Source organism: Myiozetetes cayanensis, unplaced genomic scaffold (assembly GCF_022539395.1).
Source record: "Myiozetetes cayanensis isolate MyiCay16 unplaced genomic scaffold, myiCay2020 scf5-8, whole genome shotgun sequence".
In the NCBI taxonomy this organism is placed as follows: domain Eukaryota; kingdom Metazoa; phylum Chordata; class Aves; order Passeriformes; family Tyrannidae; genus Myiozetetes; species Myiozetetes cayanensis.
Genome location: NW_026087742.1, coordinates 116,235,536 through 116,249,296, shown reverse-complemented (window position 1 = coordinate 116,249,296; position 13,761 = coordinate 116,235,536). Strand labels below are relative to the sequence as shown.

Here is a 13,761-nt window from a genome sequence, read left to right as displayed (position 1 = left end):
AGATCCTGTGCCCTGGGCTGTGACAGTGCCTGTCTGGGCTGACCCTCCCCAGTGCCAGATGCTGCAGGTTTGGCTCTGGATGCAGTGTTGGGGATGCTGGATGCTGGGAATGAGCCCTGACTCCAGCAGCGTGATACATAATAATGGCCAGTCTTCGCGAGCGAAGATCCGGGGAAGGTCTTTACACCTTCCAGCCTGCGCATTGGATTTTTTAGGTGAGACACAGTGTGCGCAGAACTGAGCCCACCCTTTAATCCTAAGGTTCATCTGCCGGGGCCAAGCGAGCTTGGACGGTGGCAGCGAGGTCCTTAGGACGTAGGTGGGTTGCCTTTAAGGACTGACGAGCCCCACCTGCCCGGGAGTGGCCCTGACCGGGAATCGAACCCGGGTCTCCGCGGTGATAGCGCGGCGCCTTTACCACTAGACCACCAGGATTTATCTGGCTGTCCGACCCAGGTGAGTGGTGTTCAGACTGCCTCGTGCAGCCTTGTATTCCTGTGGAAGGACCTCATCCTCATCCTCCTCGTCCCCCTGCTCCTCCCCTTCCCAGGACACGTGTCCCAGGCTGCCCTGGAGGCGCTGGGGCCCCCTGGAACCCCATCTGTGGCAGGGACAGCACGTGGCCATGACTCCCCAGACTCCAAGGCCCATTCCCGGTGGGTCCAGGACCCTGTCCTCGGGGGCCCTGGGAGCCCCGTGGCACTGGGACCATGCTGTTTCTCCACATGGTTCCCATGGGGAAGCCCCCGGAGCCAGGACTGATCCACGGGCTGCTCAGAGCCTCCCCCCCCCCACCTTAATGCCCAATTATTTGCTCCTTGGGAGATTATCCCAAGCCTTCATCTCAGAGTGATTAGTCCTCCTCTTTCACTCCCTTAAGCAGATTGTCCAGCTAATGGGCCTCTCCTGTGAATTATCCCAAGAAGCCCATTTTTAGCACCAAACTGGGACTTTGTGAGGGTGTCAGAGCTGTGCCCCCCTCCCAAGGCCTGCTGGGAGCTGTGGCTCCCGGTGATGTTCCCACTGTGTCCAGCACTGCTGGTGCAGGGACAGCTTGTGGTAAAAGCTTTCCCTCTTAATCCCTTTCTAATCCCTTCCTGAGCCCTCCTGACTGCTTAGAGCTGCTGGATTTGGGGTTGTCTGGGGAAGCAGCTCCCAGCAGTGGTGAGGGGAATGATCTGTGTCAGCTTGGGCCACACTGAGGATGAGGACCCTCATTTCCCACCTGTCCCAAGGCTCCTGGGTTTCACTTCTTGCCAACAGTTTTATGGGAATCTCAGTGTCAGAGCCAAGGGACCAACTCCTTCCAGGGGTAGGAATGGGGCAGTTTGTCTTTTTTCTTCTTCTCTCCAGAGCAGGAGTCCCTGGGTCTGGGGCTGTGGGGACAGGAGGCACCCCTGGCACAGGGCAAGCCAGCCTGGCATGATCCACGGCTCCAGAGATCTTCTCCCTGGCACAGGAGAGCCAGCCTGGCATGATCCAAGGCCTTGGGAGCTGGTGGCTGTTCCATGGCCCTGGCTGTGTCCTGCAGCCAACCCCAGCTCCCCAGCAAAGTGGAACAAACGCCGCTCACGCCGCCAATTCCGTTAATTGAAGGTTCACTTCATCAGCCTCATCCCCATCCAGCTCTCTCAAGGTCAGTGCTTGTCAGATAAAGTTTGGAATGCATTCTCCTGTTGGGCAGCTCAGTTATTCCAATTGCACTTGTTACAGCTGCTGGAGGAACTCCTTGTCCTCCCCCTGCACGTGCCGCTCTCACACTGACCTTGGCACCTCCATTTCCAGTGGAAAGTTTCCAAATGCAGAAGCCTTTGTGGATCTGAGGGGCTCATGATTCCAGGATTGGGCTGCCAATTCCAACCTTCTCAATGGTGGGAAGGGACCTTAAATCCCATCCAGTCCCATGCCATGGGCAGGGACACCTTCCACCAGCACAGGTTGCTCCAAGCCCCGTCCAACCTGGCCTTGGACACTTCCAGGGATCCAGGGGCAGCCACAGCTTCTCTGGGCACCCTGTGCCAGGGCCTCCCCACCCTCCCAGCCAGCAATTCCTTCCCAATCTCCCATCTATCCCTTCCCTCTGGCAGTGTGGAAGCCATTCCCTGTGTCCTGTCCCTCCATCCCTTGTCCCCAGTCCCTCTCCAGCTCTCCTGGAGCCCCTTTAGGCCCTGGCAGGGGCTCTCAGGTCTCCCTGGATCCTTCTCTTCTCCAGGTGAGCCCCCCCAGCTCTCCCAGCCTGGCTCCAGAGCAGAGGGGCTCCAGCTCTTGGAGCATCTCCATGGCCTCCTCTGAACTTGCTCCAACAGCTCCATGTCTTTCCTGTGCTGGGGAAAACACAAAAGATCTAGGGATTCACCCATCTGCTCTTTCCAGGCTCCATTTGCCCCAAGGGCTCCCTTTGGCCAGGACCACCCATCAGCCCTGTGAGCTTTCTGGGGTGCCCCCAGTTCTGGAATTGTTTGAGGAAGGCTCTGGGGCTGGTTTGGATCCTCTGAGGGAGTTGCTTGTCCAAGCTTTCAGCCTGCCTGGCATCTGCCCACTATGTTTTAATGGATTTCCGTCTTCCACAAGCACATGCAGCATTTTCTTCCTTCGCCTGGGTTTGGCTGTGGGGATTCCCCTCTGCCCTGCTTTGGCCATCCAAGTAGGAGTCTGCCTTGGCCACCACCTTCCAGCTCCACATCCTGCAGCCTCTCCTGCAGCACCAGCTTCTCTGTCCTGTCAGTGAGGATTCCTTCTTCTGGGACGGAGAATCCAAATCCCCACTTGCCTGCTGGATTGCCTGTCTCCTCCAGCAGCTCCAGGAAAAATTAGGTGTTAGGAAAAATTTCTTCACTGAAAGGGTGGTCAGGCCTTGGAAAGGGGCTGCCCAGGGAGCTGGTGGAGTGCCCATCCCAGGAGGTGTCCAAGGAAGGACTGGCTGTGGCACTCAGAGTTCTGGACTGGGGGACAAGGTGGGGATGGGGCATAGGATGGGACACTTGATGATCTTGGAGGTCTTTTCCATCCTAAACGACTCTGGGATTCCTGGTGTCCAAATCTGGGTTGTGTCTGCAGTTTTCAGCTCCCGAGTTTCTGCTCCCGGAGCCACCCAGCACCCCCAGCCTCGTCCCTGCCAGTGCCCCCATCTCCTGGCTGGGCAGCTGCTGCTGCGAGCTGTCCCTGACCCCCCCAGGCTGGAGCACCAGCCCGTGTGGTTCATTATTTCTTGAGGAATTTAATTTGCAGACTCAATTCAATCTGTGCTCTGCAGCTGTGGGGACGCGGTGCTGCCTTGGCTCCCGCCTCGCCCTGCGGGTTTCTCGGTATCGGTGTCCTCGTGGCCGTGGCTCCTTTGTTGGGTTCCTGGGAGACCTTCCCTGTGCTCTGCCCGAAGGCCAGGGCTGCAGCCTCGTCCTGCCACGCTGCTGACGCACACAGCGTGTCCCTCCTCCCTGCGCCCCCAGGAGAGGCTCCACTCCACGTCTGACGGTCTCTTGCGGCCACGCTTTGGCTCCCAAACCTGTGGTCACCCCTGCTGCCGGTGCTGCTGTCACCCCATGCTCCGGTGGGAAGCTCCCGCTCATCTCCCTGTCCTCCTGTGGCTCGTCCAGGGCTGCCCTTTGGGACCTGAACACTTCAATAATCTGCAAAGCTGAAAGTCTCACACAGTGCTTGAAATCTGGGCTTGAGTGGGCTTGGAGCAACCTTGTCCAGTGGAGCGTGTGCCTGCCCATGGCAGGGGCGTGGAGTGAGGTGAGCTTTAAGATCCCTTACAACCCAAACCGTTCCATGACTCTGTGATTCGATGACTAGAACGCTTCGGGTCCCATCAAAGGAACTGTTCAATGCTTCCTGGGGCAGACAGGGGACAGTATCTGTCATCTGGGGACAGAATCCATCATTTCCTGGGGACAGTATCCATCAGCTCCTGGGGACAACATCCATCATCTCTCTGGGATTGCTGAAGCCTTTGCAGTGTCAGGTCCTCGAGGAGCTTTTCCATCAGCCCACAGTATCCCCCTCCATCCAGCAGGGACTTGGCCCTTCAGGATGTGGCAAGGCCTGTTAAGGTCCTTGTGAGCTCCTTGCTCATTATCAGACTATGGGATAGAGCACATTGGCTCTGGCCAAGGGTATTTCCAGCCCCTTTCTCCAGTGGATGGACCCTGAGGGCAGCACCTGTACCTGCCCCCAGCCTGTGTGTGCATAGAGGTGCAGGGTCCCACAGGGACCCCAGTCCCAGTTTCACCTCCAGGCTCTTAATTGCCAGCCTGTGACAGCGACAGTGTGCTGAGTCGCTGCTAGAGCTTCCCAGCAGGAAATCACAGCCCCCTGGCCTGGGCTGTCTCTTTTCAGCCCCATCCCACACCACAGCATTGCCCCACGGTCAGTCAGTCTCCCTCACAGTCTTTTCCCCCCACAACTTCCCCGTAATTTGGCCAGGCTCTTTGTCCTGCTCCCTCTCCAGCCCCAGGGGGATGGTTCAGCAGCAGCTCTGGGAGCTCAGGGATCGGTGGTACTGCAGGATCCTATGGGAGCAGACATGGAGAGATGGGTGTTTCGGCACAACTCGTGAGAGAAACGAGCTTTTGGGTCCTGACCCGGGCAGGGGGTGCTGCCAGGACTGCCACGGCCCTCTGTGACACCCCCAGCCCCCTGGGGGGCTTCTCCCTGTGCTGGGACAGAGCAGCCCTGACCGCATGTTCACCCCTCTGTGCTTTGGGACTCCCAGGGCACCTGGTGCAGCCCCAGGAGCCCCATTCCACCCGTCCCACCTGCAGGACCTCCCTCCTGCAGCTGGGGCAGCCTGGAGCCGGCAGCTGAAGGAGTTTCCATGGTGGAATTGCTGTTTATCCAAGCTCTAGGAAGCTGTTGCTCATCCCCTGGCCCAGGCAGACCAGGAGAGCTGTCACCACAGCCTGAGTCAGGCATGTAATTACCTGTCATTATATGTAATTCTATGTAATTTTTTATGCCATTTTTGGTGCATGGTGACATTTGCTGTGGTGGATTCAGCCCCTGCTGAGTCGGTGTTTCCCCAGTGGCTGCACTCCAGCAGCTTTCCCGTGGGAATTCCTCACCTTGCTGTGGCTCTACCTACAGACCTTCACATCCCCCTCACCCTGCTGTCACCACACACACACCTTGATGTGGGGATGTGGCACTGGGGACACGGTGAGAGGTGGCCTTGGCAGTGCTGGGGAATGGTTGGACTCAGAGGGTGCTTGGCAAGGTGGTGATGGGTCAAAGGTTGGACTCAATGATCTTGGAGGTCTTTTCCAACCTCAGTGATTCCAGGGGGTCTCATGTGCCAGAGCAGTGGCTCCTGCAGCCACCGTCCAGGGGAAGCTCTGCCCATCCCACACATCTAATTTGGAGGTCCTCTTGCTTGAGCTGCCCTGCAACTGAGGATGGAGAGGGTAGTTAATGAAAATAATTAAGTAGCTAGATAATTAACTGCTTGCTGCTTATGCCCAAGGTTGTTAGTTATCTAGTTTTTTAATTACTTAGCTATTTAGTTGTTGAGTTATTTAGTTATTTAATTATTTAATTATTTAGCTATACAGTAAATTAATTATTTAATTACTCATTTAATTATTTAGTTATTCTGCAAATTCATTATTTAATTACTTAATTATTTAATTATTTAGTTGTTCAGTAAAGTCCTTATTTAACCTGCATGAGCCCTACAATCCGTGTGTCACCGTTTCCATTGGAATTTCAGTTTTATCCCACAGATGTTCCATTCTGGAAATCCCTCTTGAGGAAGGGGAGCTCTGTGGACACGCTGGACTCTGGCACCTGCCTCACTGCCCCCCTGTCCAGGAAACTCCAAGGCAGCAACAGAGGAAATTCCTGCAGGTTTCTGGAGCCCCAGGGGGGCAGTTTCAGCTTCAACCCAATCTTTGTCCCACCTGCCCTCAGCATCCTCGTCCTTCTCCGCTGGGAACCCCTATGGGGCTGCAACCCCATTCCGCTCCAGGAGTGAAGTGAGGGGGCTTTGGGGTGTTGTGGGGGGAGCTGGGAACATCACAGCCGTACCCCCAGGAGTTCCCAGGTGCTGTTTGCCCAGGGGAGGGGAGCAGAGCAGCAGTGCAGCACTCGAGCTGCCCTGCACAGGTGGCCAAACAGGCACAGGCCTTGTGCTGTGCCAGGGGAGGTTCAGGTTGGATATTGGGAAAATTGTTGGAGTCCCCGTCCCTGGAGGGATTTAGCAGCTGTGTGGATGTGGCACTTGGGGACAGGGGGCGGTGGTGGCCTTGGCAGTGCTGGGGGAGCAGGGGGACTCGACCATCTCAGACGCTTTTCCAATCTCAACAATTCCATGATTTCATCCTCTGCAGGGGGTCCCCAGAGCACACCTGGCCTGGCCTTGATGCAGAAGGGGAGGATGACAGCCCCAGGTTGGCCACCTGGTTCAGGTGATGCTCTGTCCAGGGAAGATGCTCTGAGAACAGAAACAGCAGCTCTTGAGCACCCGTGCTGCTGCTCCACATCCTGCTCTCTTGACCTTGGGCGTGTGGTGTTCACCACGGAGCTATTATGGGCTGTTACATTGTGTCCTGCAGCCCCGGGCTCTTCCCGGGAGAAAGCATTGACAGGTTAAATATATCCCGAGGTTGTGTGGGTGAGGAGACAAACGCAAACCCACACAGTGGAGAAGATCTGAGGGGGGGTGTCCCAGTTTTGCTCCCTGGGATGGCAGGGCCTGGCCATGGCTCTGGTGACAGAGGTAGCAGGGACCCCCTGAGCCCACGTCTGGTGTGAACCGGCCCCAAATCTGCTGGAGAAGCAGAAAAGCAAATAACCCTGTGAGGTTGGTGTGGAGCTGAGCTCTGCTGCTCTCTGATCTCTTGGTGGGCGGTTTAGTGTTCTGGTTTGAGGGTGAAAGGGGGGAGGACAAAGCCCAACACTGAGGACAGGGGTGGAGTCCCAAAGGAGGCTTTTGGGGGAGCCACTGCTGCCCTTTCCTGCTGGAATCTGCTCTGACACCATTCCTATGGAAACCAAACAATTCCCAACCCCCTCACCTGGCTCTGCTCAGCCAGGTCCCCGTGTCTGTGGGGTCCTCCCTGCAGCACTCATGGGGTTGGAGATGGAGGGGGTGTGTCTGTGAGATACAGGCTGCCCGGGGGTTCCAAACTCTTGGTGTCAGCAGGACCCTGGAGGTCACATGGGGGGCTGATGTGAACCAGACCCCAGCTGGGGCAGTTTCCGTGGTGGGGGCTCAGCTCTGGTGGGCCCTGCCTGGTCCAGTCCAGACCAGTGACAGGGTTCTGTGCTTAGGTGCACCAAGGAGTGGGGGGACAGTCCTCCCCTGCCTGCTGCAGGCACTGGGAAGAAAAGGGTCTGTGGGTAAATAAAAATGATTTAAAAAGCCCTGGGAACAATGGTGCAGCAGCTGGGAAAGCAGCAGGTGAGGGGCTCAGGGCAGGGAGCAGGGCCGTGCTGAGCTGTGCTGAGCTGTGCCAAGCTGTGCCATCCTTGCTGTCATTCTGTCCCTGTCAGTCTTGCCATTGCCATCCCTGGGGGGATGAGCAGCTCAGGGGATGGGGCAGTGAATCATGGAAGGGGTTGAGTTGGGAAGGACCTTAAAGCTCACCCAGTCCCACCCCCTGGCACAGGCAGGGACACCTTCCACTAGACCAAGCCCTTGCTGCAAGCACTGTCCAACCTGGCCTTGGACACTTCAGATCCGTCTCCTTGAAGCTCTGCTGAAGCCAGACCCAGCTGCAGCCACGGCGCAAACGCCCCTTGCTCTGAGGGGACAGTGAGGTCTTGGGGAGGGGCTGCCTCAGGATATGCCACGGACACCCCTCACGTCCTGGACGACAGATGGGGCTTGTGTGCCACTCTGTGCCAGGCTGCAGTACATCCCTGCCCTCTCTGTCCTGGTCCCCTCCACAGCATCTGGCTGGACCCTCCTGGTGCCCCCCACACCAGCTGCCCAGTGCCTGTGGGGTCTGACCCTGCTACCTCCCGTGGCCCCTGGGTGATGTCACCACAGTCCCTGGGCGATGCCACCGGGAGCCCTGTGGAGCTGCTGGGCTGCAGGACCATTTCTTGCCTCACAGGGACCTCTAGAGTTGCCCTCCTGAAGTCTCAGCGTTTCTCCAGTCACACACAAGCGGTGCTGCCCGGGTCTCACCTCTCCTGTGCTGGCTGGAGCACCCCAAGGAGCTCTCTGGGATCCTCTTTCTCATGCCACCCCAGAGAGACCTTTGAGTGCCCCAGCTCTGGGGACAGCAGGGGCAACCCCCGTGTCCTGCTCCTCCCAGTGACACCCTCTGTTCCTGGGACTCGGTCCCTGCTCCCGGGCTCTGCTCAGCCCAAGCTGCTCCACCCTCTCCTGCTGCCTCCTTACCCCAGGAACCGTGGGGAGGCATCCCCTGTCTCTGGGGGAGGAGGGAGACGTGTCCCAGCGGAAAGGGCCCCGGAGGGATGGGGGTGGAGGGGCCAGGGCTGGGATCAGTGTTGCTGGGTGGGGCAGGGCACTGCTCAGAATTGTCTTTTCTGGCAGTACTTTTTGGACTGAGATCTTAGGGATCACAGAATCATGGAATCCCAGACGGGTTTGGGTTGGAAGAGACCTTAAAGCCCATCCAGTGCCACCCCTGCCACGGGCAGGGACACCTTCCACCAGCCCAGGGTGCTCCAAGCCCCGTCCAAGCTGGCCTTGGACACTGCCAGGGATCCTGGGACATCCACAGCTTCTCTGGGCAACCTGTGCCAGGGCCTCCCCACCCTCACAGCCAGGAATTTCTTGCAAATGATGATTTTGTAGGTTATTGATTTGATCAGTGCTCTTCACATCATACTCGTGGCTGTATCTCATTGCCCACGGGCAGGGGTGGGGTGCCAGAGAATCCCCTCCCACGTGGCAGCACCAGGGGGTTGTTTTGGGAGGTTTCAGCGGAGGAACGAGGCAATTCTTCCCCGTTGCAGGCAAAAGACTACCAAACATCCGCGATGCTCCTGCTCCCGGGAGGGCTCGCGCTGTGCCCCCTCAGGTCCTCACGCCCGGGGAGAGGGAGAAAAATCACTTGCAATGCAAATTCTGGAAAAGCAGGAAATGCCTCACCCGGGAGTGCTAACTGCTGTTAATGGTTAATGCATCGGCAGTTTAAACGTCCCCAGGTGCAGGGGCTGATGCTCCCGCCGAGACCCGGGAGAGGGAAGGGCCGACATCCCCAGCCCTGGCAGCCCAGCGGGGATTTGGGCTCCCCCGAGCTCGGCACCGCCCGGGGCTGTGGTTCCTCCTCTCGGTTTGGGGCTGGTCCTCGGTGAGTCATTTTATATCGAACGCTGGGATCTGTTTGAAAAGACTGAAGGAAAGGAAAGCGGCGTGTGAGAGGAATAGATTTCCATAAACTGGGAAGCAGAGGTGGAAGGGGCTTTGCAGCCCACACAGAATCTCACCGGCTGGCACTGGAGCCTGGGAACGTTCCCAGGCGGATTTAATCCCCAGCTCTAGACCCAGCCTGGCTCGATTCACCTGGGTGGCGTGGGTTTGCAAGTGGAAGAAGGGACTGGATAAATATTTGCGTTGAGCTGAAGGTCTTTTCTGTACTAGGCGATGTTTTCAGTGGACTTTGGGTTCAGGGAGGCTGAGAATCCTTAATGGAAGTGCTTAGAAATGCAAACACGTCTGACTCGAGTATCTCAGTTTGCAATGAAAGTAAAACAGGCTGCAAACAGGAAAGGTTTAGCTTTGGTCCAAATCCAACTGGTTTTCCTCCATCCCAAGCCTGGCCTGGAGTTTTTCTACCGTATGATGGAGCTTACATGGGGGCTGGGGGCTAAAATGGGGGAAAGCATGGAAACCCATCAGTTCTGTGGTGTTCCTTCTCCTCAAAGCCGTTCTCACGGTAAAGCCTCCGGGGAGGACCCGCAGCTTGGCTTGTTTGCATTATTCAAAGGTGCAAAAACACCCGCAGGCTGATCAGTTATGAGAGGGTGCTCCCAGCTCAGGGATGATGCTCCCAGCTCCAAACATCCAGCTCTGGGACGGTGCTCCCAGCTCTGAGCTCAGGCTGCCCCAGCACTTCAGGAACGATGAAACTGAGCTCAGAGGCTGGGGCGGTGCCACGGGCTGACATCAGTGCAGAACTGTACACTCTGGCATGTCTCTCTGGGGGATTTCTGCTTTGGGCCAGCATTTCTTTGTCCAAGGATCACTCTGTGCAGCCCACCGTGTCTTTGCCCCTCTTTATGAAGGAGCGGAAAAGGAAGGAAGGAAAAGGAAGGAAAAGAAAGGGCTGGAGCCCCTCTGCTCTGGAGCTAGGATGGGAGAGCTGGGGGTGTTCAGCCTGGAGAAGGGAAGGTTCCAGGGAAACTTTAGAGCCTCTTCCAGTGCCTAAAGGGTCTCCAAGAGAGAAGTGTCAGGGATGGCCACAGCCCTCAGAGGTGCAGTTGGGTGTCAGTCACATTGCAGACACTTCCCAGTGTTGGTACTGGGGCAGGATTCGTTCCTGAATTTGTGGTTTGTACAAGGAGCTCTTGGAAATGTATCAGTCACTGATCTGAGCAAGGTGAGGAATTGTGTCATTTCACCTCCCTGGAGGTCCCACCACAGGCTCTGTGCACTCACAGGTGCAGCCACCGATCGTGACAAGGCTGACAGCGACTTCTGCAATCTTTGTGGGACAGTGGATAAAGCTGATCTAGGAAAGGGCCTGACGTGGTTTGTGGTGGCAGTGGAGGCACAGAGAAGATGTTTTCCTTACAGACACAGTTTGTAGTGCTGATAGAGCAAACAGGGTGCTTTGTACAGCAAAACACAGAGAGGGAACCCCTCAGGGTGGAAGGCCTTGTGCCCTGATTTGTAACATCTGTAGGGGTTTGTGGGCAAATCCAGGCAGCAGGCACCATTTATCTCGCCTCTTTCCTGTGCAGAGCCAAGCCAGGCTGACACCGAGGGCCGAAGCGCCATGTACGAGCTCAACGAAAGCAGCTTCGACCCCATCACCTTCGTCCTGACAGGCATCCCGGGCATGGAGGAGTGCCACATCTGGATCTCCGTGCCCTTCTGCCTGATGTACCTCACCGCAGTGTTCAGCAACTCGGTCCTTCTCTTCGTCATCAGCACAGACCGGAGCCTCCACGAGCCCATGTACCTCTTCCTCGCCATGCTGGCCGTCTCTGACCTCATGCTGTCCACCACCACGGTGCCCAAAATGCTGGCCATCTTCTGGTTCAGCGCCAGAGAGATTTCCTTTGATGCCTGCATCACGCAGATGTTCTTCACCCATTTCAGCTTCATCGTGGAATCCTCCGTGCTGCTGGCCATGGCCTTCGACCGCTACGTGGCCGTGTGTGACCCGCTGCGCTACTCGTCCATCCTGACGCCCTCGGCGATCGGGAAAATCGCCGTGACCGCCGTCGTCCGGGGCTTCTGCATCATGTTCCCACCCATCTTCCTGCTGAAGCGGCTGCCCTACTGCGGGCACAACGTGATGCCCCACACCTACTGCGAGCACATGGGCATCGCCCGCCTGGCCTGCGCCGACATCCGAGCCAACGTGTGGTACGGGCTGACGACGGCGCTGCTCTCCTCGGGGCTGGACGTCGTGCTCATCGCCGTGTCCTACGCGCTCATCCTCAGGGCCGTGTTCCGCCTCCCGTCCCCCGAGGCTCGGCTCAAAACCCTGAGCACCTGCGGCTCCCACCTCTGCGTCATCCTCATGTTCTACGTGCCGGCCTTCTTCTCCTTCCTCACGCATCGCTTCGGCCACCACATCCCCAGCCACGTCCACATCCTCCTCGCCAACCTCTACGTCGTGGTCCCGCCGATGCTCAACCCCATCGTTTACGGGGTGAGGACCAGGCAGATCCGGGAGCGTGTCCTCCGCCTCCTCTGCCCCGCGGGGGAGTGTCCTTGCCCCAGCTGTTGGGGCAGGTGCTGAGCAGGGGAAGGGGGACACGGGACAGGGTCTGGAAAGCGGCACCAAGAGCTGCAGGACTTCTCACCCGAGGTTTGCCCAAGGCACTCAGGACAGGTTGAGGGTGGTGGGATTTCTGGAAGCGTGGGCTTGGGTCATCAGCACTTTCACTGCTGTTGGTTTCTACCGGAGCTGCTTCCCATGAATGCTCCATTGGCAGAGACTGCACAGGTTCAGCTGGGTATCACTGAGGCTCCTACACCTCCTGACTTGCTGTCACCCGCTGCTGCTGGTTGTGTTTGCTGTCCTACAGCCTCGTTTCTGCCTGTTCCTTCACCTGTTCTCTTAGTGCCCAGACCCTGAACACCTTGTCAGTCACCAGACAGGAGACTGGCACGCCAACCATGGCTGGAATGGGCAACTCACTGCTCACCACGGCACAGAGGGTGGGTGGCCTGTCCTGCCCTTGTTGTTGAGGGACCCTGGCACCTCTTGCTGCTGAAGGTGTTTCCCTGCTGAAGAAGCTGGGGAGGTCAGGAAAGGCTTTATTTTCCTGTGTTTGAAGGAAATATATGCATTAAACCATGACTCCTGAACGGAATTCCAACCTCTGGAGTGGCTGGTGACCCCGAGATGTCAGGGAATGGCTCTCCCTGGACATGGGATCCACAGAATGTTGTGCCCTGCATCAGGATGGGGGCTAGTGGATCATGTTCCAGTGTCCCTGATGGTTCTCTGCTCTCTGGGACCAGGGGTGTTCACACCTGAATGACGCAGCAGGTGACTCTGACACAGCAACCCAATCCCTGCTGTGCTCCAGCCATTCCAGTAACAACTTCAAAAAAAGGGAGAGATTTATGATTTCAGATTAGAACTCCCAAACTTTCTTAACACTCAACGCATTTCTTCTGTTCTTTGTTTTATTTTCTTCTGATTTGATCAAAGGTGGCACTCCGTGATGGGCACAGGGGAAATGAAAGTCTGTTCATTAAAGGCTGTTTGTCTCCCAGTGGAGATAACAGAGCCGGGTACAAAAGCTGCTCGTGTCGTTGGGTTTTTTTCAATGTCCTCAGAACATTTGTGTTTGCATTGGCTTTCTTAGCAAAAGAAAGAGTGTTTGCTCAGAGCAGCCATGTGATTTCTGAGAGGAGAGGGAGCTGTGAGAAGGAAAATACGTCAGGAGAGTGTGTTGCTGTTGGCAGCTCTGAGAACAATTGAGCTGCCATCTGAGTTGGTCAATATATGGGTCTTGGAGCAACCTGGGCTGGTGGAAGGTATCCCTGCCCATGGCAGGGGGTGGAACAGAATAAGCTTTAAGGTCCTTTCCCACTCAAATAATTCTGGGATTCTATGGATCTGTCTGCTCCTTGGGGTTTCCCAAAATGGCTTTATACCCTGGAGGAGGCAGTTTTAAACTCTCTGCTCTGCTCCTTGGGTGGACACGCTGGCTGGGTCAGGAGCAAACTGCCCAGGGACATGTTCCTGAGTCAATGAATCACCAGCTGGGCCATTCCTGGTCAGGGGGCCGTGCCTAATAGGGCATTAGCCAGCTGAGCAGGGAGATTTATATTTCAGTGTGGTTAAAATGTCAGCTTAATAACCCACACGCGGTGGGAAACTGCAGCTCCCACAATTCCTACTTTTTCTCCAGCTCTGGAGACACCTATTCTCTTTTAGCTCAGCTGATGGTTTTTGTAAGTATCTTTGGAGCTCAAGAAGCCTTTTCTGAGGGGGAGGAGTGGAAGGAGGAAGGTTCTCTGCCATGGAAGGACATTGGGACAAGATGAGCTTTAAGGTCCCTCCCAACCCCAACCATTCTACGATTCCATGATTCTGTAATTTCAACTGGTGTTTTGTAAAAAGTAAATGAAATCTCACAAACCTTTGGGAGAGAAGT

General features: G+C 56.5%; 1 protein-coding gene across 1 annotated transcript; it reads left to right on the top strand.

Annotated features, from left to right (window-relative positions):
• The first annotated feature begins 9,155 nt into the window (after nucleotides 1-9,155).
• On the top strand, nucleotides 9,156-11,908 carry LOC126649044 (olfactory receptor 52B2-like). The gene is made up of 2 exons (XM_050332873.1): nucleotides 9,156-9,266; nucleotides 10,879-11,908. The coding sequence occupies exon 2, from the start codon at nucleotides 10,914-10,916 to the stop codon at nucleotides 11,886-11,888; it is 975 nt and encodes a 324-aa protein (XP_050188830.1). The 5' UTR covers nucleotides 9,156-9,266; nucleotides 10,879-10,913; the 3' UTR covers nucleotides 11,889-11,908.
• The last annotated feature ends 1,853 nt before the right edge of the window (nucleotides 11,909-13,761 follow it).

What these genes read in the sequence shown, in the direction of transcription:
- LOC126649044 (XM_050332873.1), top strand. Translation starts at nt 10,914, where the DNA reads ATGTACGAGCTCAACGAAAGCAGCTTCGACCCCATCACCTTCGTCCTG.